Source organism: Melospiza melodia, chromosome 8 (genome assembly GCF_035770615.1).
Source record: "Melospiza melodia melodia isolate bMelMel2 chromosome 8, bMelMel2.pri, whole genome shotgun sequence".
Classification (NCBI taxonomy): Eukaryota; Metazoa; Chordata; class Aves; order Passeriformes; family Passerellidae; genus Melospiza; species Melospiza melodia.
In genome coordinates this window covers 22,564,661-22,589,388 of record NC_086201.1, presented here as the reverse complement: position 1 = coordinate 22,589,388, position 24,728 = coordinate 22,564,661, and the positions used below count along the sequence as shown (strand labels likewise).

Below are 24,728 nucleotides of genomic sequence, written 5' to 3'. Positions count from 1 at the left end.
AGTCCTCCCTATCTAGCTGTTGTACTTATCTGTTGATGGATTAGTACAAGTGTCTATACTGGGCCTTCCTAATGAGTACTTTCTTGATAAAGCAGCAGCTGAAGATATCCTCTTGATGGCAATTCAATTTCACAAACAGGACTTCTCACAACTAACTCCCAGACCTGGTGCTGATTTCATAGCTCCCTATTTTCTGACAAAGACTTAGAGAATTAGCAAAACTATATACAGACACTGAGGTAGTAATATGACTTTTTGGGATTATGGAACATAAACAGAAAGTACCTCAAACAAAAAGGCTAACCTCGTACTACTTCTAAAAATATCAGGAAATTTTATAATTTCATGGAGATTTGCAACAAATCTCCTTAGCTCTATTGTCTTGCTAAAACTGTCACAACATCTTTTAACAGAATTAGATCTTTTTTTTTTTTCCATTTTGTATAGTCTGTCAAAAACTTATTGCGTGCAGGGCCTGAGTCTGTCACTTGCACTTACATACAGGAGGAGGAGGGACATGTGCCATGTAAACAAGCTCAGACCCACATTTATGGAACACATTTGTGTTGGGCCTGACCCCTTCTAAGAAACTCAGCTGAAAGAGGGTAGCATGGACACCTCCAAAAAGTGCAAGGAACATTTTCATAAGCTTATTACACAGTCAAGTTACACAGCTTCCCATCCTTAGAGCTATCCCTTGATTTTTAAATCCACTCACTGTTGTAGCCACGGCAGCTGCCAGTCTCTGCCGGCGTCGTGTTGTGCTGAACTGGCCCTTCGGTGCCGGCCCTTCCTGACAGTGAATGCAAGAAAAGAAGGAAGTAGAAAAAGAGAAGGGAAGGGGTGATGGGACACAGGAAGATGAAAGGTGATCAGAAAAGGGAGAGGGAGAGTCTTTAAGTGGGTTTCCATTTTGTTAACTCTTATGGCCTAAACATGTTGAGGACATATCACGTGTTTTCAGCTGTGCATGCCAGAGACATAAAAAGCTGGATACTTCACTAAAATTATCTCCAGATGAGTTGGACTGCAGTGCACTCACTAAGGCTACAAAAAAAAAATCAACTAGTATTGCCATTCAGAGTTATAAGGCAATTATGGAATAAAAGAACAAAATGGATGCTACAGCATGCCAGAAAATAAAACAAAAATAAAACTCCTTTTGGAGCCACTTGACCATTTAGAAGATGAATTCTGAAAGAGATCCCTTTGCAATAGTGGAAGTGCATAAACTGTGGTCACTGAAGATGCATGTGGCTGAATGGTAAAATTTTTCAGTGTGTTATGTTATCTAGTGAGTTTTCTTAAGTAAACATTCCTGTACATAGCTCTGGCATTTCCACATCCATCCTTCAGCCTATTGAATCCTTTTCTCCATAAATTACTTTTAAAGTTCCACCTGCTTTTCCCATACATTATTGAAGCCTTGACTTCCAAACCAAGGCAAAAACTCAGATAAAGGAGCACAAATAAAAAGTAAGTATTTCAACAACTGCTTCCTTTTCTGCATGTCTAACCTGTGGCCTCATCCTGCTTAATTTTACATTTATTTTACTTGCAAGAAAAATTTTCACAGTACATTGAAGTCAAGCAAGCAACTGTCTACGGCAGAGGAGCTCCACATCTGTCATAAAGTAATTCTATTTAATCTTTAAACAAAATACCATTATTTTGACGCCATTTTAAGATTATGGAAGACTAGGGAATACACCTTTCTGCCTTTAGAAAACAATTCTCAATTCCTTTACATTTTTCTTCCCCTGTATCCTCTAGCCACTACATCATTTTTAGATCTATGCACATTTTTACTTTTTCTGCAAGAAGCCCGATGGTCTTGTGTAGATTGGATACATGGACACCATGCTTAGGACAGGATATTGTATTTCAATTATTAGCTGAACTGTCTTCTTTCTATAACCTTCCCAGTAGGGTTGCTACAGTGGAGAATGGCCAAGCACTTCACCCTCTGGCTGATATTAGTGGCAGTACCACTGACATTTGGAAGAGTTTTCTAATGATCACAGCACAAGACTTGTGTTGCAATATTTTATACAATTCTCACATTAAAATGACATGTGCATAACCTCTAAAATACTGAGAACAAACTCTGTTAAAGCAGAGAACAGTTCACAGGCATAATGTAAAGCTTTATGTGCTCCACAAAAATATTTCCATCCTGTGAATAAGAGTATGGAAGAATATTCTTATTTAAATAGTAGCGACAGACCTATGTACAGAGAGAGAGATGCACAAATTTATATGTACATAAGATTATTAATGAAGGTATGCATTATTAAAATGGGAATTGTCAGTTTTGCAGAACCATACACTCTTCTTAACACAACAGAAAGTGAGGTCATAATCTGAGTTGCCATAAAAAGAAATACTTAAGGGAAAAGGTAATAACTAGTCTGGGTCTGGTTTCAGTTCTGACCTGAAAGCCTCAGTAAAGCAAGATGATTTTTCAGATTACTCCATAACACACAGCTCTCTATTAAACTATTCCCCCTGTGAAGTTGTGAACTTTAGAACTTTGAGCTTTTGTGGGAAACCAAAATATCACAGATTCTTTATTGTTTTGCAGTAATGTCTTTTTTTTTCTTCCTTTGAAGCTGTCATGAGAATGATAACTTAGCCTTTTACTCAAAGGGAAATCATTATCAATTTTTAAAAAACCACAAAAAAGCACAAAAAACCCCCAAAACAAAACCCATTACTCATTTCTTGCACAAAAGTATAATTTGTCAAATGAATTAATACAGATCAACTAACCTGTTGTTGCAGGCCATTTTCACAAAATTTTAAATAAGCTTTTTAAAAACAAAATTAACCTCCTTCATAAAAGTAATCTTTCTTAAGAGAAGTAATGAATGTATTACTCTTGAGTAAGGTCCTGTAAATTCAGCTGTTAATTTCAAACAACTTAGCAACAGTAAACACCCAAACCTGCAAAGGTATAGACACATGCTATGCTCAGTTTGACTTCAGGGAGTAACCCCAGTCGAGTTACAGGGATCAGCTGTGTGGTCAAAGTCAACTGCACACAAAACTGGCATATTTCAGTGGTAAATATTAATGTCTAGGAAACAAATCAAGCAGCTTTACTTACAGGAAAAAGTATGTTTTACATACATCATGCACCTAGCATTCATACTGCAAGAATGTGTTAGCACCTAGCATTCATACTGCAAGAATGTGTTAGCAGGAATCCAACAAAAGCTATCTCATTAACAAAAGAATGTTCGCAAGTACAATCCAAAACCTGGACGGGAGAATTCCCTCCTTGCCTCATATGCAGAGGACACTAAGCCAGCAGAAATCATATCCTCATTCCCCATCACTCACAAAGCACACACCTTTATATAAAGCTCCCTAATTTTATGCTCCCCAGAAGGATTCTCTCAACATTGTACTATCACAACATCTTTGGTGTAGTTACTCAATCTTAAAAAAATAGGTGCAAGTACTGCAAATGGAATTAACAGTGAAACTAGCTTAAAGATAGTTTGTTAAAATTAGCACTATTCCCTAAAACTAACATGATGTATGGAGGTATGAGGAAAGTAATAGTACAACAGAAATCTTACTAGTACCAAATGTCAACCATTCAATAGCAAATCATGTGTGACCATCATGAAAACAATGATCACAAATCAGACAAAATGATTCTCAGTAGGGGATATCCTGATAAACAGCTCAGAAAGACTTGAAGCAGCCTTGAAAACATCAGCAATAAGGAAGACCAAGAAGCAGAAGGAGTGTCTAACAGAAGAACAAAATGGGAGTTAGCTTGAAGGGCTTGTAGACATCAGAGGACATCCATGTTTTAGTGGCAGCCGAAGCCAATTAGGAATAACACAATGAGTCAGTGAGGCCATCTTCCTACAGACCACAGATGTAGCACTCAGGAGACAGGACAGCCCTTGGAAGAATAAACTGAGACTATTGAACTAGGCAAGATAATGCAGGAGCCCTCAAGTATTCTTGTCTTCTACACAATTTAGAACAATTTTATTGCTTCTGTTTCACTACAAATTAATTTATAGATCAGACAACAATAACTTAATACTGTGCCATAACAAAAAACCTTTATATTTGCAGCATGAACCTTGGCAGGAATTAATGCTGACCCAAGTTAGGCAGAGTTCATTATCAATCCAGAAGTGACAGACCAATATAGAGCAGTGCCACGCACACAAACTCTCTCAGGGGAACCTTATTTGAAATTTTCAGGAGCTGAGGCACACCCCTGCCAAGGCACAAAAAGCAGTTTGATGGGAGCCCAGGCCAGTGCTACTTTGGCCAGTGCTACTTATGGGAATAATACATTGACTGCTTTCATCACTTCTGTGGATAGGACTTCTCTGAGGTTACTGTGGCATGAAAGAAGAACATGCAGTGCTGACTGACTTCACAGGCACGAAGTACTTGCATGCATTTTACTGATATTTTAATTTCCCTGTGTTATTCAGCACCAGGGAAAAACTGTGATCCTTCAACTGCATGACATCAATCACAAAAATTCCTTTGTTAATAAACCATTTTAATCCCAACAGATGCTTCATTGTTCTTCATTAGAATGCTACTGTGATTATCAAAATATAATAGGTTAAAAGAAAAATAAACTACAAGAGCTGCAATGAGAAAGCTGATGCAACTGTCACCTCCTCCTTCCTCAACATTATTGATCTTAAATGAAAACTCCTTAATGTGCCTTTTGGGGACATATTAAAAGCTTTCCAAGTTTGTACTAATTTCAAGATATTTGAATGGATTAAAAGTTGCTGGCATTCATTCACTCAGTAGCAGACATCACAGTGGTGATTGTTGGCTCCCAAAGTCAGTTCAACAGTCCTCATCATTAGTTGCTTAATTATAAAAAAGATCAGGTTTTGGATCAAACCTCAGAATACACAAGTGCTTCCAACAAAACACAAGGCAGCAATACATGCACATTATGCTTTCTGTGCTTTCAGTTCCAGGGAAGGATGGAGTAAATTCTTCCTTCACATAATTTATTTCTTGGTTATTTTATTTGTTCCCATATTAGCCTTTTCCATGACAGAAGGCTTGTGAAAGTACTTATAACTGGTAATATTCCAAGTATAGGTCTTGACAAAGACTAGTGGTGTGTTTAGTATTTCATCCTGCTTTTAACTTGATGTCACTTGTTCACTTGAAGGCAGTTGCCCTTCTTTGCAACTTTGATTTGGAATAGCAGTATCCCCATATGGTGTGTGTATATTGAGTTTTGAATACCTTAACTGACTAATATTCAGATCCCCCTCCTTTCCCTAGATGGCAATGTTTTCATATGAATGAAAATAAAATCAGTACTTTTCTCACTATCTTCTCTAGGTTTTGAACAACAAACTGAGATTTAATTTACTTCATCAGAAACATGAAAGACAGAACACTGACTTCCTATTTTCAGCTAATACATCAATTCATGCTTAGAATTTAATCTTAAAGTACACTGAAAAGTAAAACATAGTGCATTCAGTACCTGAAGTTGAATTTTTGCATCTTTGCTGACACTTTTTGTTCTCCATCGTCTCGTGACCCGCTTGTCTTTCTTTGAAATATCTACACAGTTAGCCTACATTGCACAAATAGTTAAAAGCAACAAAGTGCTATTAAGTAGACACAAGCAACACAGACAATACAACAAGTTAGTAAAGAATTGTAGCATTAGACAGGTACAAATTAGAAAGTAAGGAGAAGAACGCTGCTGCTAGGCCCGAAATTGGAGCAGGGATCAGCTGTAGCTATCTGTACACTTTCATAAACACGTGGTACAGTTAGCTCCTTCAGCAAAACTACTGGTGCCCTTTCTTTTCATGAGTACATAATATCTAGGACACAATCTTGAAATCCTCATGGATTTCTATTGTGGTACTACTCAGACATTTGTACAGACAAGAAGATTCAGTGAAAATGGAAGAAAGTATTTAAGATTTAGGATCTGCTGTTGCTTTCTGGTAAAAGGAAAACTCACCCTGAACTGGGAAACAGTCCAAAACTTGGGACCTTTGTACTATGCCCCCTTTTCTAGAGCATGCAACTTCATCTTTGAGGGTCTTTGGGTCTCCAATCCTTAAAAAACTTAAAATGTTATCTTAACACAACAAAAACTCCTTAAATATAACTTCAATTTATACATGTGTTCTATTGCAACAGTCCTCAGTTTTGTTTTGCAAATTACTTAATCATTTCATTTGTCCTATTTAACTCAAATACTGAATACATCTTAATTACTTGTTTACACATGAAACAGAAACAGTATTACACAAGATCAAAACAGACATATAAGATAAGCATTTCATCCAAGATTCACTATTACTTCAGAAAAATATTCTGAGTTAACAGACAATACCCCTATATTTCCCTTAACAGAAAGAACAAATACTTCAGTGTAATGATTTATGTTCAATCATATTTACCTGCATGTCTGTGAAATTTGGTGCTGATTGAGTCCTCTGTAATATTTCTAAATTTTGGAGAAGTTTACTGAGTTCCACAAGGTTAGACTGACAATGAGCAAGATCTAAGAGATATAAAGTAAAAATACATTAAGTGCTTCAATTCAGATTTTATTACCATGGTATCCATTGTTTGCACTTAATTACATTATAAAAGTTAAGTGTCCAAACCCCTTGTAGTAAGGTATCCAAGCAAAAGTTTTATTTTGTTGGACACTTGCTATTTCTACAGGAGTCAGCAACAACTCTGGACCTCAAGAAGTGATCACATCTGAACAACGACATCCACCAAAATAGCACAGATTATTAGAATAAATTTAAAAGCAACATCCCAAAACATATAGACAGCAAAGTTCTCACCATGAGGTAAAAGTTTCCAGTTACCTGAAGAGCTACTACATGTTCATATAAAGATGTTACTTAACCATTTTACTTACAGGACTCTTTCTTATATCAACCAGAGGTTTTGCTGAAAGAACAAGGCATGAAAAGATAAAGTCTAACCTTCTGCACATCTGTCCATCTCTTCAGAGTCCTGCAACCAGGCTGCTACTTTACTCTGACCAGTAGTGCAGGTGACAGGAAGGCTGTTACTGCAAGGTATAGGAGGCTGCCAGGGGAAGTTGTTTTGTTGCACCTAAAGCATAATAAATGCTTACATTTACTTTGGCTGCGTGGCTTTGTCAGTGTAAGGGCTATATTACTTCAGAATAGAAACCAAATTATGCATTGCATTTTCAGTGAAATCTGTGGTTTGTCTCCATAGCTCCCAAAGGCACAGATTTTTCAGATTAGCATCTTGGAGAATCAAACTAGGAACCTCACAAGTGGACTGTGCCAGGTACAGTTAGGAATGCTGTTGTTTAAGAGGGAGAACACAATCAGCAGAGAGACAGATTTATACCTGATGTCAAAGGCTAGTGCAAATTGTATGGGTGGTGAATACTTTGCAAGATCTCTTCAGCAGCCCATTCTAATGAAGTAAGGCTAAACTAGAGAGTATTTCAGCTGATTTCAGCTGCACGCCCTCACAGCTTTTCTCTCGCCATAGGCTCCCACAGTGGAAGCTCCTGTCCTTTTGGCATTAGAAGAAAAGCCCACTGAAACTGCCCATGAGCAAGCCAGGAGTTTTCAACCAAAGAACACTGCACACCTTTCCATCTGACACATTGGCAGCTGGTGAGGACTCTGTAGTAGATGCTGAGGGGAATATGTGGAAGCTGGCATCCCTGGGAGACCTCACAATCTCGTTCTGACGGTACAGCCGGTGGTGCCGCAACTTTGAAACCCATGCATCAAACGAATCCTGTGATTTCACCTGGAGAAAAATTTACCATCAGGAAAGCATCCAAGATACTCCTTTTCTGCACAATCTTTTACAATTTTATTTGTTTCTACTGAGGATGAAAAACAGAATGTAGTTTTACTTTTTACCTTTAGGTGATAGATATGTTCTTCTGTGTCAAGATCTATCCTACGAGCCTTTTTTTTTATAGACATGACTGATAAACCGACATCAATGCTCCCATGGACCTTTCCTTTCTGTATCTAAAATAAAAACATCAGGGCAAAAATTTAAAAGTATCATGCACTTTTTCTATATATTTAACAGCAAACTATCTAGTACTGAAATGGTTTCCCATTTTACAATATTTTAGCATAAAGCCATATTAAAAAATAAAGCTGAACTCAGGCTAATCATTTAACTACTTATTATATTTATAGTCAGAGAAAAGTACCTCACAAGAAATGCTGGTACAAAGCCAACTCCAAAGTTTGGGTGTGTTAAGTTGTTCACACCAGTGCACAGGCACAGGTAAGTGAGGAGCAGAGAAAATCCGACAGTACTTGACACCCTATTGTTATGACTTGATAGTTGTTGGCATCAAATATAAATAATTGGTATTAATTCTTTATCCTATCCTATCTATCCATGCCTCAGAATAATCAGCTCTGGCTGACATAAAAATTAGAAAAGAAAAATATATATGGTCAGGTTAATCTCTCAAGTAGCTTTATTCAAGAAACTACCTTTATTAATTTTACTTGTATTTCCACAGAAGTAAAAAAGGTAGAATTCTTGAAAGAGATTACCAAAATGATTTATCTTTAAATCCATCAACAACATTATTTATCTTTAAATACGTTATTTATCTTACATCATTTATCTTTAAATCCATCAACAACTTTAATGTGTGTACTTTCATAAATATACCTAGAGTCAGTATGAGCAGGCAGAACTTCATTGGAAGTTTTAAAGTCTTCAGCTCTACTTACATCAATTGGTGACTTTGAATATTTCAGCATTCCATTATCCAGGACAAAAAACCTCTGAAATTATAAGAAAAAAATCCAACAACATTCTTTCTTAATGAGCAGATGCAATTTAAACTGTGTACAACAATTCAACTGGAGAAGGATTACCCTGTAACAATTAAGGAACTGTATTTATCCTCTCCTTCCAACCCCAATCTGGTTGGAATAACTTAACTTAGTATTAAACTTAACTCAGTATTAAATAACTTTCTTGTTTGTTTTTTGACAACAATGATCTTTTAAACAAAAAAAGGAACCTAGATTCTTATTATGTTCTAGGCTTATCTTAACAAACTTTGACAATGAAGGTGGGTTTTTTTTTCAGTTTTCCAGGCAACGTAATAAACTTTCTAAGAGACTGTGGGACAAGAGACATGTATCTGTTTCTTTATTTTGTTCCTGTTTTTCTTCCCACAAAAGCTGGTCACATTTCAAATTAGCAACCTATCTTCCCTATCCAGAAACGGAGAAGTTTGTCGTAGTGCAAGATCTAAATCTCAAAAGTAAGCCCATATGAGAGACCCTGGTCTTATGCAAAACTTTGTGCCTTCTGGCAGACCTGTACTCAGTGAAGTACAGATGAGATTGTAACTCAAGGTGCTGAAGACAGCTTGTCTAGTGTTAATCCAGATATGAGTGCCAGAACAAATATTGCAGCATTCCCAGCATCATCCCCAGGTGATGGGAGGGCAGATGTCTCAGGTGTTGGTGATACAGGCTGAGCCACTGCACCTTCACTGACATGGGTACCAGGACTGGCCTAACCTGATGATGCTTGTTCTACTGCTGCACCATTATTGCTCTGAGCAGAATCCCCTATTCAAGCTGTATTTCTCCCTCAGTTACAGCTGCCCTGGCTTGTCTGTACCAGATCACTCCAGCTGCTTTGCAGTCAAGTTAATGCAGACTTTGGCACACAGCATAAAGCCTAGGAGAAAACTGGACTTGAAATGACACTTGCTAACTCGTGTTTATCACCACTAACTTTAAAAACATGTAAAGTAATAGCAAATAACTCATATTTTTAGAGTGTAACCTAAAGCATTAATCTCTGTTGAAATCCCAGAACACAGCAAAATACTCTGCTTGATTCTCAAAGCTGTCATGACATGGGAAGGAAGAGCAATGGCTTCCTCAGGTAAACCTACTAATTTAACAGTACGAGCAGGGTCAGTAGCTGGACAGCAGAAAATCTCCCTCAAAGATGGTTCTAGAAATTCTGTCAATCACACAACAGATGGTAGCAATATCCCACACAGGGCAGGAAAACAGTGCTTTTCCCTACCCCAGCTGAAACCAGCACATTTGGAGATATAACTTCTTGAATAAGATGTCAAAACAACAGGAACATTTTGGGGATTTTTTCACAGGTATGGTCACTAAAAACCTTCACAAGAATATGATATTCATGTCATATTGCTCTGTCTCTCTGAGCTGCATACACAAAAGAAAATTACCTTTCATCATAATTTCATTCCAACGCACACTGCACTTCAGAGGATGGTAAGTTCACCAAGCTGTGCACATTATACGTGGTATGCCACCAAAGCACATTAAGGACTGTCACAATACGACATCAGTGTTCAAGAGATGTTGTATATGGCTTTGCTAGTAGAACACTAACACAGCACATGCTGCAATTATTGTCTCTGAAGTTCCTCACTGACTCTCAGCACAAAGTATTATTACGGAAACTCCAAGATACCCAGGCTGGCATTGCAAAAAAACCCAAACAACTTATTAACAAACCCAAAGTTTCAAAACATAAGTTCAGCATAGTTCCCAAGGTTAAATGTAAGGCAGAGTAGAGGAGGATGTTAAAATGTGAAGTTCTTAATCACATTAAAAATTATCTACACAGGTAACTGCTCTAAATTCATCTAGATCATCAGTAGTGATTGCCTTTACAGAACTGTGAAACTTGGACTTCTTTTGCTCTCCTAAAAATTAGTTCCTTACCAAAACAGACATTTTGCCAAATAGTAATACATTATTATAATGTATTCTAAAAGTGTGGGAGCAGTAGTTTATTCCATAATTTCTTATATAACTCATAAACTGATTTTTGGGGGGTCAGATCAATTTTATTCACAAATTCCCTCTGGATTTTGAATACAACCTTAGGCAGCAGAGACTGTGATTTGAGAGCCATGAACTGTGTCTGCAAACTAATTCCATATAGAGGTGGAAGAAAAAGTCATACACCAAAATCATGGGTATTTATTTGATATCCTAATTTTGTCTAGACAAAAAAATCCCAGCTCATAAAATAAGGTAATAATGTTCTCACTGGTTTATGGGACACTTACCTTGTGCCAACCTTTTAATGGCCATTTTCTCTTCTTCAGCATGAAACCTTCATGTTTGTCTGGCTTCTGGACATTGGTCTGGCCTATTTTCAGACCCTCTATGATTTCCCAGCTGTCAGGTTCCTGATGAAGCAGCATGAAGACACATTGATTAATTTATTTTGCACGCACATTGCAAAAAATTGCACTTAGGAGTGACACAAATTCTTCCATGCAACACAAAGAGGAGGAGCCAGGCTTTTAAATCAACCTATTTAGGTACCAAACTACATGGTCACTATATTATGTCTAGCTGTATCACATTTAAAACTACTAAATACAAACCATTTTCAGATGTCTAACCCTTACCAGGTAAGATGCATAGTAGGAGTGCCCTTTGTGATATCTCTTAATTATAAATAAATTTAAATTTTCTGATCTTTAAATACAAGCTACATTGGTTCTGGATGCCCCAGTTTTTCCTCCAAATCAGAAAAACTTGCAGAAGATGTTGCTTTATTGTTGATTTTGACTGTAGCTAGTGATAATCTTCAAAGGCATTTTATGACAGAGCTTCACTTGCTAATTGAGCCTTCAGAAATCTGCAAAAAGATTTTTTTCCCTGCATTAATTTTCACTGCATTATGAGAAATTTATAGGAAAGCTAACTAATTTTCTCTCTAGAGAAAAACAGAGGAACAGTATCATTTGAGATACAATCAGTTGTATGCCTTTCATGGAGCCAATTAAAGCATATTTCTGGTACATACCACTTGTTTTGCATGGTGACTGGTGCAGCTCAAGCCAGATTTACAATGTAACACAGTGAACAGGTAAAGAACAATGTTTTTAAAGAGAAAATGTTGGAGTCATATTTTCTTTTAGAATGTATTTCTATCCTCTTGCTATTATTGTAATTAAAACAATTCTGCACCCGTTTAAAAATTTCTTACTGCCAGATTCCTCAGACTGTGGTTTACTAATTATACCTTACAAAGCTGTAAACTTGCATTTTCTCAGTTGATCTGTCATAACTCCTAGCAATGTTATGAAAAGTTAACAAGACAGGAAGGAGGTCATATAGCATCAAACATTTAAAGGGAAAAAAATTGTCTCCACATTTCCAACAAAACCGCTCAGAGCCAAGTGCTGTCAGTCTTTCACAACACCTCCAAATAAATTACACACCCCTGATAACATCAACATTGCTGTAACGAAAATATAGTTGCAAAAGTAACAGCAAATTTCAAAACTATAATTTTGAATAAAGTCTTGGTATTTTGAGAAAGGTGAAAAGCTCTATCCCAAATAATAAACACTGCCGTAAATTTTAATAGAAACCTTCATTCAGCTTAGTTTCCCCTGAATAACCATGAACTAATTATCTCAATGTCTGTAAATCCCCTACTCAAAATGCAGCTTTGTTTTACTTCCCCATGTTTTGCTTCAATGTTTTATTTCCATTCTCTAGAGGAAGCACATATGTATTACTTTTTCCCTACATGGAAGTACTTGGCACTTGAGGGGAACAAATTAAACTTCAAGTTATACACCAGCAGAGAGTCTCTGCATCTCTGCCAACTGATTCTTTACCATATTGATTTCTCCTTTAGATGATCAGCTGCAGGCATAAGTCTTTTATCTACTAGATAACATCAGTACTGATTAAATCTCAACTAGAAATCACACAATCTCATACAGCTATTCATTTAAACAAAAGACCAGATACAGAGGGATAAAATGAGTAATTTTTCACTGCAGTGAGGATACTTGTCTCCTGCTGCATCAGTGCTAAAAGCTGTTCTTAAAACCCTCCTAACAATCCTACCTGTGCCTCATCCCACAGTTTTGGTCTGTTGAGATATGCCCAATACAAAGGCCATTATGAAGGAGAGACAAAAATGGAAAAAAAAAGAAAGTGATACACTTGAAGAGTCCTCATCCAAGGCCAGTTCTCAAGCACAGCAGCAGTATTTTAGGTCTTCAGTGATTCCATAGGTATTCCATGAGAAACAGCCCTGTGCAAAGCACCACAACTGGGAGAACACAATCACAGCTTTCAGTGCCTGCCTCTGCACATGCCCCTTGTTTGGGGATTAAAGGAGCCATCACCAACTGCTTTCTCAAGTTTTGGCTGCAAAATATTTATTTTTCAAATAAAAATGAATAAAACTATTTCATTTTCCCTGGATGAACAGAATACTTCCTTTTGAAATTGTTTTACCAGGTCTGTTTCAAAACTTACGGATACTTAGTTTCAGATTTTTATTTTCCACCAAATATTCCAACACAGCACTCTCACCTTTTTCAGAAACAATCTTACTTTTGCAGCTGAAGTATCTTAAAATGAAGCTTTCTTTACGTGGAATTAGACTTGTTTGGAATCATTTATTCCAAAACTGAGCAATTTACCCAGAAAGAAGCTGGCTTCAAAACAACACATACAAGGCTTCACTTTTTACGAGGGCGATGTCACCCCTGCAGTTGCATCCTTTACTCTGCCTCAGGAAAGAAAATCTCAGCAAGAGCTTTTAAATTTCGAACTACACACAAGGGATGTTATTAGGACATATTTTTAAACTAATATTTATTGGCAGCATTTTTAGATTTGGATATTATTTGCTCTACCATAGTAAGAGGATATTGAACTGGAAAATTTCTCAAAGTCATGCAATCATATCATATCCTGACTTGAAGGGGTCCCACAAGGATCACCAAGGTCCCTTCTAGCCCCATTTTCTGAGAAAGTAGAATTTGTCCCTGGGGCCATCCATGTGAAAAAAAAAAGCAACCAGAAAAACAAAGCAATCCTTAATTTTGTTAATATAACATCTACTCTAGATTACTGGCTCTTCTTACACCTCAGTTATAGAACAATAAGCTCCAGGGCAGACTCCCAGTATACTCAAATGGTAGTGGCATACAAAACACTGGACACAAAACACCTGAAGTGTTAGTCAAACTATTTGTAACTCTAGAGGGAAACTCAGTGCCCAGACTCCATCCCAGGCTTTTGCTTACCTTGGATAGAGAGAGATGATCACTTTCAAGGAACTGCTTGCTTAAAGAAGGGTCTGTGCTTCCTGAAGAAGCCTTTCGCTCCAAAATATGAACACTCTAAAAAAATAATTAAAGACAAAATCATGGCTCAAAACATACAAAACAACCACCTATCCATGGTTTACATGCACAAATGGCCTGCCTGCAGAGGCAATATACTTCTCTTTCTTTATTACTGGATTTTTAATTAATTACTCTGTTTAACCTAGAAATGATGGTGAACTAAAAATAGCCAGGAAAGATGAGTAATGCAGTTCTTACCTCTACAGAGATTCAAAGTGCTCCTAACAAGGCCTCTCACGTTTTCTGTTAATATACAAGACACTGAGTGCACATACGCTGCAGTCAGCACTGCCCTACATTCACTTCATATAAGATATTACTGCCTCTAAAATATTCATTATCACACCTCAGCATTTTGTTATTGGCTTCTCAGCTGAGAAAAAGAAACACACTACACAAATGCTTTTGAATAGATTACAGGTATTAACAAGATCAGTTACCGTGTCTCAGCTGATGGCCTTGATGCTGAGCATTCATGGAACACTGGGATCTTAAACCACTGCAGCTGCTTTTACATATCACAGTCCTATAAAATTTTATATCTTCAAAGCATTGTAATAAAAATGAAATACACAATGTCACAACTAGTCCTGAAAAGATTGCTATTCTTAAAACACATCTAAACGTGTCTTTCCATTTTCCAGAAAATGGAAGCATGTCTTTCCATTTTCCAAAAACCCCTGCTTTCTAAAAGAAAAAGCATTTGTGGTACAAGAGAAAATTACCACAATCCACAGGCACAGATCAGCATTTCATTCTCTGGTGAAATTTTGCTACATCCCATCTTACTATTTGGTAAGAATTCTACCACAACATGTCATTAGTATCTCTTTGGCATAAAATAAAACTACTTCATTTCCAGGACAAACAGCACAATGACAAACTTGCAATTACCCTCTGAGAAGCATATGTTTTTCTCAGCTAAAAATGCCAATTAAGTTTTGTTCACAATTAAGCTTCTTTACATTGACTGCAGAGGAGATTACCCAGGTACCAGCAGCAGCAGAAACAATCAGGAAATATAAAGGTACATGCAAATGGCAGTGCAAATATTATTGTTTACATAAATTATTAAGTACAGAAAGGACCATAACCAAACAAAATTAAACACAGCTATTCATTTAAATGCATAGATATAACAGAGAACAAATCTTGCTGCAGAGCAACACACAGACCTTCATTGTTCTCTTTCAAGTTGCAACTGTGAATGAGAATATTAAACATGGGGAGTGTCTCTGTTTTCAGTGGAGATTGATAAGCATCCCTACCACCATGCAACAATAATCAGCATTTATTTTCAGTTACTTTTTAAAATTAAATTTTACAGTGAAGAATGTGGAAATGTGGAAAAGCAGCAGTATTACGTTACTCCAGGGCCAACCAGCAAAAAGCTTTGTCATTTTTGTTTTAAATACTTCTGATTTATCAAAAGAAGTTCAACCTACTCATTAAGTCCAGTGTATTTTACTAATCAGATGACAAAAAAATGTGTATATGTGTAGCACAAGTGTCTATGTTACATATCAAATAATTTAATAAACTAATTTGAGCTGAAAACCACAAAGTTCCTAATGATAAACTTTCTCACCAAATAAAGGAAATGCTACTTTTGTACACAGTATGACATTTTAACGATATACAGAAGAACCTAAATCTGCTCCTCCAAAGAAGATTAAAATGTCTCTTGATTAGCATAATCAGGATGATTCCCAACATTCTTGCCAGCTTTGTCTGGCAGGCAGGAATCCATCCATCCTGAGATGGAGCAATGCCCAACACAGATGTTCTGAAGGTCTCATGTTCTCTCAGCTGGTGCAGTTCGTTGTTACATAACTGCAATTTCATTTTGTACAATATTTAGAGAGGAGTAGCCCAACAGCCCTTAGCTTGCCAGACTTCCAGTGACATTTTAAATTACATAATTTTAAGTCAGGAAGGTTTTGTGCCTTTTTTTTTTTTTAATTAGCCTTCAGTCACTACAGTTCCACTTCAGTTGAGAAAAACATTATTAGCCAGCAGCACTTTAATGAATGCTGACTTATTCAATTATTTGTTTGAAAATTAGAAAATTAACACCTTTTAAGTAAAATTGCCTTTTTTACATTCCTCTCTTTCAGGAGTGTTGGCTTGTTGTCTATAGATGTTTGCTTTTCAATTCTCTTTACTCATGACCACAATAACACTGATACAAGATTATTTCTTTAGATTTGTGACAAGTCTGTAGCACAATACTGAGACCAGACTTGGTGCAAAATATTTTCCATTAACACATGTTATTTTTCTGCAAAATTACTGCTAGAAATCACACAATTGCTTCACATTTTGAAAAGCAGCTAATTTTACAGTGCAAGAGTTTAGTTACTTAGAATCAAGTAAATAAAAATTATTTAAATCTTGACATTATTGTCAAGGGGTTTTTTGCATTTTAACATGAAAAACAGAATTGGGAAAGAAGCAGTAAAAAAAAAGCTAATAAGAAGCTAATAAGAAGGAATAAAGAGGCATATCAACACTGTTTCTGGGGTTTATTTATAATCAAACCAAAAAATGAATAATAATCCATTAAACTAGGCACATCAATCAACATGATACTCTTATTCCTCTCCTAAAAATACAGACAGGCAAAATCAACGTCGGCATTGCTGCATTCCAGATTCCCCTCATATTTCAGGATCACCACACTATAGCTGGTTTCTCTTGGAGGAAAACACCAGCACCAGCATATTCTGTGTGCTCTTGAATACCAATTCAACATAATTACAAGTTAAACTCCAATTACTATGTAATTACATTGCAACATCTTCATCCTAACTACAATCCTTCTTCTTTATGATTATCCACACATACATTACATAGGTGGCACACATTTGCCTAAAAATACCCCTAGCAAGCCAACATATGGGGAACACAAATGCTTGTTACACCCTACATTTTTTTGTCCTCTTTCCCCAAGTGAGGAGGAAAGAAATTGATGGAAAAAATAAAATAGCACTATGATGTTGAACCATATTCCCATCTTCTCTGGAAGACAAGAACGGAAAACATATTTTACAATATCCTTCCATGTATATTGCCAACTTCTTTTCTCACTTTGGACTTTAATGACTCATACAGCTCATTATCCTGGTTTTGGCTGGGACAGAGCTCGTTTTCTTCCAAGTAGCTGGTATAGTGCTGCGTTTTGGATTCAGTATGAGAACAACGTTGAAGGCACAGTGATGTTTTGGCTGTTGCTGAGCAGCTCTTACCCTAAATCAAGGACTTTCCAGTGTCCCACACTCTGCCAGTGAGGAGGTGCAGGAGGAGATGGCAGGGGCATGGCCAGGACAGGTTTTCCCCTTTTCTTTCCTCTGCTTCTCCTCCCCATTCCACCAGCAGGGTTGGTCTCCATCAGCCCAGAGGGTGAAGACCCTAATTTACTTTACTGAATCTGACTTCCCATTAAAACAAAATATATTCAACTATTTTCACAGGAAAGGTAAGGAAAGAAAATCAATTTTGAGTAAACGGAGACAGAAAATCCAGTGAATGACAAGTCCGACACTCATGCCTCTCCCTTCTGCTTCACTCTTATTTACTTAATGGAATTAATTATATTTAATGCAAAGATGTCTCTATAATTTGTAATTTATTAATTTCCAAGAAAAATACAAACTGGTCAGGATTTCATCACTTACACTGGACACAGACTCTCTGTGCACAACATGTGGTTAACAGTTAATTCATGAAAAAGATCTGATGGATCATTTTGCTTGCTCACAGCATTCTAGCAGTCTCCAACACCCATAACTGTGGGGCCTATACATACACTGTCCTACAACAGCGATTCAAAATAGAGCTTTTCTGCCTGGGATTTTTGTCTTGATTTTTTCAATTCAAAGTACTAACTAGTGCATCTGTTATTATTTGCCAGTCACTGGAATTCTTTTTGCAACCTAACAAAACTGCACTCTTACTTGAATTCCATTTAGTACAAAGTGCAATGTTAACCAATGTTTCTCTCACTTAAAACCACACGATTTTCTGGTTATCTGAAACACAGCACAAGTAGTAAGGCAGACAGATTTGACTGCATACATGCCAATTTTAACTACCTTCTAAACAAGCTGTGATACATGCCAAGTTAATCTGCAATATTACTTGCAAAGGGAATAACCTTGAAACTTGCTTTTCTCTTAGGATGCTTCTTAGCCAGCTCTGGCTTCCCTCCTGCTAATGTTGGAAGAAAGACAGATTCTTCAATATAATGGTGAGAGAAGAGTGAGTGCAAAGCAAAACAACTATATCTCATAAATCTATATCTCCTTTCTATCTTCTAGCACAGTTTTTTATTTCTTGTAAAGCAGTCATGGTCCTATTCTTATCCTCAGTCTCTTCTATTGGCATTTTTCCATAGCTGTTTTCAGCAATCTCAGCATCAACTAACTGACAAAGGAGTTTAGCAATATTTTGTGAAAAGCACACACAGTTAGCACTTTTTTTCTTGTTGTAAGACATGTTCATCTTGAACAGAAATGTACTTAAGAGCAACATTTTCTATTTGTAACATTTTTACTGAAAGATAAGTCTATATAAGATGCAGTTCTGTAGCATATGAATAATATCCAGGTATGTATGTCTACTTCTTTCCTGGGATATGCAAAGTAAACCCCTCTTGTGTAACAGAAATGTCAAGGATTTGTTAGCTCAGGAGCTCTCTGTCAGCCCTTTCCAGCTTTGGATTGTACTTCATGTCAGTGCTTTTAGGCTCTAGCATCAAGGAAGGCTTTGCTTTTCAAGGTACTTTTTGACAAATTCTGAAGACAAATAAGCTCTTGCTCTCATGAAGAGCTTCTTGGAGGGAATCATTAGCACAACTGGATAAAGCAGAAAAGAGCTATCTATCATTGTACCAGCAACCTTTCTTTGGCTAGAACAATGGTTTGGAACAGCTGCCAAGTCACAGCCTGAGTGTTAATGACAATCTTCTCCCTTTGCACCTATCTTAAGATAGCACAAACAGATAAATTTACAGTGTCTGACAGAATTCAAATTTCAGCCAAAGATACAAAACTTTTATTATGATTGTTGAATGATCACAATTAAAAGGCTTGATATTTTGTTAAATAGCCTTAGGCTACCACTTCATTTTAATTATGCTGATAAGGTTTAAAAGAAAAAAGGGAGGAAAATAAAATTATGTACACAAAAGAAAATAATTCCTTGATGTGTTAGGTTTTTTTATGAATGAAAACATTATAGACATGAAATTGAGTCAATGTTAACACAAATGATAAATGAAGAAGCTGGACCTCACTTTAAAAAGTGCATAGGTTCAGAAGATGAAACACCTTTCTTCCTGTGACTCTCTTCTTTCTGCAAGTTACCTACTTATCCTTTCTCAATAGCCTTTAAACTTCAATTTACACAGTATAAATATAGAGGAGATAGGAAAAAGAGAGGCTGAAAAACTTTTAATCCTAATTTTTTTTTACATGAAATATTATTCTACTAGGGGGAAAAAGTTTTTATGTAATCACTTCATTTTCAATTTCAGGGTAGAGTATTTAATAAAAACAGGAACAGAGAATGTCAAAACAGCAAACAGCATTACTAAGGCACATAGTTATCTGTCTAATAGATTTGTGTATTTTGCATGTGGATAATCCCAATCACACACAACTGCCTGGAAAACAGAAGCCTCCATATCATCCCTGCCATCACCCTCCCTCTTCACCCTTGTGCTTCTCCTCTCCACTGAAGAAATGAAAATACAATCATGCTTCTCTTTCTTCTCCCCCATTTGTTTCCCAGAAATCCCAAATGATACTTCAGAAAAGTTGCACTTTTTCCTTCCAGATTCATGTGCGTGTGTTGCACTTTGAGTTTTTGTATTCTGAAGGAAAGTGAGACATGCTTATGTAGGACATGTATGCACGAGGGAAAAAAATGAGACAAGAGGAATGCGAAAGTGATCATGTTCTGGAAACAACACCTTAAATTATCTGTCATCATTTGCATGGGTAATTAAGCTTTTATGAGAGCAATTTCCCTGGTTTTGTAACAGAAGATAGCTACAGGCACCATTTCTAATCAAACTGACATATTTTTAAAAAATAAATCTTTCTTCATAGCCCACATCTGAACTTCAGCATACTCCATGCAACCTGTAAAGCACTCCTAGAGGTAGGATAACTGAGGTAGCAGTATTTATGAAGCTCAGAGAATGTGTACACTGAGTCCCCTGGGACAGCCTGGTATGAATGCTATCACTGCCTCTCCTTGACTGCTCCAGACCATTTTATTTCTTCAAAGTTTTAAGGCCAAGTCTTTCTTGTGAAAAGGCAGCATCTCCATCTATTAATCTCCAGGTCTGTGCTCCGGTTCTTGTCTCTACACCACTACAGTACCACCAAAGGCAGGAGCACATGGACAGATGTACTACTTCTGTTTGCTGTCTAGCTCTCAGGTAAATTCCAGGCAGAAAGACAGGCACAACATGAAGGACATCTGCTGTGTGCCTGCAGGCTACCTTCACACACACACAGCCAGCCTGATGCACCCAGGGGTACTGGGATCCCGGGCACGTGCTCTGCCACTGCATGCCAGCAGCCTTCCCACAAGGATTCCCAGCTCTGCACAATGTCTCATCCTTCCAATGCACCTTCCCACAAGGATTCCCAGCACTGCACAATGTCTCATCCTTCCAATGCACCTTCCCACAAGGATTCCCAGCTCTGCACAATGTCTCATCCTTCCAATGCACCTTCCCACAAGGATTCCCAGCACTGCACAATGTCTCATCCTTCCAATGCACCTTCCCACAAGGATTCCCAGCACTGCACAATGTCTCACCCATCAGCATCAGTACCTGGGGGTCTGCCTCACCCCTGGGATCAACCTGTACCTATTCCCTCCCAGTCTCACTTGCAGGGGTTCCTATCCCATCCCCAGATAAACCTGTAGTCCAGAGAGCTTCACTAAGTTCAGCCAGCTTCTGATTGTGAGTAGTCTAGTTCACTCATCAATCTTATCATTGAAATGATAAAAATCTTACTGGTCTGAAATTTATGATTTTGTTTTTAAAAGGTGCTATGGCACTGAATGTAACATAACATTCACATGAATATTGTACAGCTTGAAAAGTTACACTGCTTTAGACATTTTGTCAGGCACTGAAGACCCACTACCTTCCAAACCTAAGGAAAATTTTCACACTCTACCGAGGGCACAGGAAAAAAAAATGTTGTAGAGCAGCAGCAACTAATCAATTTAAAGAATAATTGCATGTTTTTGTTAACAATTTTGCCATTTCATTCTTTGGCTCCCTCAGAACATTTGCTTGCTCCAGTGAGTTGTTGCCTTTAAAGTACTCAACACTTCCTGCTGTAATCCTGCTTCAATAGTTTTATGCAAAGAGAGTTAATTAGGAAAGCGAGCAAAAGGGAATTACATCACTGTAACAACAGCACTTGGCATTTAGTAGCCTCTTTAGTTTGAAACTCTCAGAAAGATTAATAATTATTATTAAAATAATCCTCACAAACTACTGCAAAATAAAAAGGCTTCTCAAAGCCTATGCTGTGCTACAGAGCAAAGCTGTTAGTATGGCTGCACGTTCTCAGGTCTGTACTGTGTCTACCAGACTGTCCAGCCTTGCCTTTCTCTTTTTGAAGTCACAGAGAGACAGGAACAAGTGGAAATCACAGGTAACCAACAAGAATATTTTTCCCAGATGTCACATCAGGCTGACAGCCATGAGCAAGCATGTGGGCTGCTGCCCACTTTCAGAATAAAAGGTACATAAATGTGCTCAGACGTCTCTTCCACATGGAATACACTAGGTTATGTCACACTGCAATCTTGCATCAGCAGCACTGTCTAAGCATCTCCAAAATGCTGATACTCACCTTAGGAAATATCCCTTTCAGGAGACCACTTTGACAATTAAAATACAGTGGTTGCAAAAACCTAAGTAGGCATTTTCCAGTGTAGACCTTTAGGCAAGACCAGAGCCTTGGAATCACACTCTGCTTTTAAATTTCATGGCCAGGTAAACATTTTCAGCCCAAACTCAGTCCTTTGTGAATCCCTTGGGTACACTCCTTCTATTAGTCAATACTGCTTGTGCAGAAGGGAAAAAAACAACTCAAAACAAACAACAAGCCATATTAAAACCTGAAAAGCATATCTCTGCTCTGGAAAATATTTTTTCGTCTTCCTTCAAAGCTCCCACCTTTCACTCTTTACATATGGCTACAAGACAACAGTTGTTTGAAATATGAAATCTCTCCAGGTGGAGAGGTGACAACACAAGGCTAAATGCAATAGGACTAAAAGCTTTTCTTCTTTTGAGATTGCTGTGTAGGAAAAGAACCAAGGATTTGTTGAAAAAGCAAACTGGTAAAGAAAAACACAAAAAGAGTGAGAGAATGGTGATCTCCCCCATAGAAGGCCAAAAGGAAAATTAAGACTTTAGAAGAGAACTCACACTTAAAAGAGAAAACATTGCTATATCCATTTTTACATTATGTATTAGCTAGCCTTTAGGTGATGGTCACAAAAGTCAGCTGTTCACAGTTTCAATATTATTGTTCTGTATCACTCCCTCAGTTTAGTAGCCTGAGTCAGGCTCCAATTTGCCAAACGGCACATTATTAACCCTATGATGAATTTACTTCTTTCTTCTCAGCACAATATTACAACCCACACATTGCAGAGAATACATAATCCATTACAGTCTGCCTCATGAGCTGCATACTTAGTCAATAAATAAAATACAGAATGTTCATAAAGAACTTACACCTATAAAACTGAATATACATCATATGATTTTATCATAGTCAGCTGTACTTCTAAGAGTTGTTAGTTTTCCTCCATGTTGCTGTGCAGCAATATATAGCCAGACTTTTCAGAGTTTCCTCAGGGATGAAACACAAGAATCTACCTTGCCAATATGGCCCACAAAAAGGCCATCAGAATTTAACTTTTTATGCTACCTTTTGTACAAAACTCTTATTCACAGTGGAAGTGACAGGTTTCATGCTCTGCAACAGTTCCACAGCAGGAAATCTGTTGCTTCTCCCTTCTGAAGTACTCTTTATCAAGGGTACCACAGGCGCCTTGCACCCTGTCCAACTCAGGGGTTAAACAAAACGGGTCCTTTCTGGGTCTTCTACCATCTAATCACCCAAATTAAACACACTATAATGAAAATTAATAAGAAAAATCTGAAATCAGTTTTTGCTAGTTATTGTTGGCTTAATTATTAGTCATTGAGCCTGCAAATTAGCAATGTCAAAGCTTTTGCTGACTGCTAATTCTCTTAGGTGATGTATATTGTACACATAAAACAGATACATTAAAATGCCAGCATTATATACAGCATGACACTTTCCACTCTCCCTAAAATGATTTATCATAGTCATGTTCATACTCATTCAGCCTCCTGTACCATAATTTATTGGGAAACTGTTCCTTAATTGCTGGTCTGACTTTGACAAGAATTATATGATGAGAGGGTTTCAGTCATTAACCATCCAGAAATATCCAGTGTTATCCTCACATGTGACAATAAAAGCTACATTGGCACTTCATCCAGTCACATCACTTTCCATATTCATTTATATTACCCATTTAGGAAGGGTGCTTTTCCACTAGCTGCTCTGAAGAGTCCAAGGAAGCAGCAAGACAGAGTTTTAAAGCCTTTTCAAAGTAAAATCCAACAGCCCCTGAACCAAAATCCCCTAAACCCTAGCCATCACTGTGTTTGGGCAAAAGGGCAATGAAAACCAATATACATAAGAACCAATATATATAAAAACAATACTATAAGCAAGAAAAGAAATTTAAAATACAGTTGTTACAGTGGGTGGTGGGATGAAATGGATGTTTTACTGTGTGTACATGCAGAGAGGAAGTGTGCATGCTCCTTGCCCTGGGTACAGCACCACTGCAGTCCATTTCTGCTGCAGCTCTGTTTCTTTCTGCAGAAGAAATTGCTCACCCATTCATTCTCCTGCTTTAACACTGAGAGAACTGAGGCAAAAAACAAATGCCTCAGAGTAGCCCTTCTAGTGCACATTTACATGTCTAAGTGCTCATTAAGCATCATCACACTTTATGGGATCCTCTGGATGCATCACACCATCAACCTTTGCAGCATTATTTTAAAATCACGCTTCACATTTCCATGATCAAATATGGACTAAATTTAAGCATCCATTTCATTATGATGACAGGTATACCTTGCACTGTACTGTTGCTATGGTAACAGATGTGGTAGCCATCAGATTTATGGTAAAATGTATTCACAAGAGGTTTTTGGTTTGGTTTTTTTTTATTTTTTTATTCCTAATTGCATAGTTGTGTCAAACTAATTACAAAGAAAACTCAGGGAATATGCTCTTAGCAGAGACCAGCAGCTCCTGCTAGTCTTGCATTTACCTTATTTGGGCTTAAATGTGGGAGATAAAATACACAGATGCTTTAAACAAATGATAACAAAATTCTTGCTCCAGATGGAACTAATGAAAAATTA

At 37.3% G+C, this 24,728-nt stretch overlaps 1 protein-coding gene across 8 annotated transcripts in view; it reads right to left on the bottom strand.

Moving 5' to 3' along the window:
* Positions 1-24,728, bottom strand: part of OSBPL6 (oxysterol binding protein like 6) — a 96,601-nt gene that overhangs the window by 30,091 nt on the left and 41,782 nt on the right. For 4 of the 8 annotated variants that reach the window (XM_063162203.1, XM_063162202.1, XM_063162201.1 and 1 more), the window contains exons 3-11: positions 14,108-14,203; positions 11,108-11,230; positions 8,760-8,813; positions 7,917-8,030; positions 7,636-7,800; positions 6,987-7,119; positions 6,444-6,547; positions 5,507-5,599; positions 719-793 (exon numbers count right to left, since the gene is read on the bottom strand). In XM_063162203.1, the coding sequence (XP_063018273.1) occupies positions 719-793; positions 5,507-5,599; positions 6,444-6,547; positions 6,987-7,119; positions 7,636-7,800; positions 7,917-8,030; positions 8,760-8,813; positions 11,108-11,230; positions 14,108-14,203 (957 nt within the window). The remainder of the gene's footprint in view (positions 1-718; positions 794-5,506; positions 5,600-6,443; positions 6,548-6,986; positions 7,120-7,635; positions 7,801-7,916; positions 8,031-8,759; positions 8,814-11,107; positions 11,231-14,107; positions 14,204-24,728) is intronic. The other 4 variants (XM_063162204.1, XM_063162209.1, XM_063162205.1 and 1 more) reach the window with 3 other exon arrangements.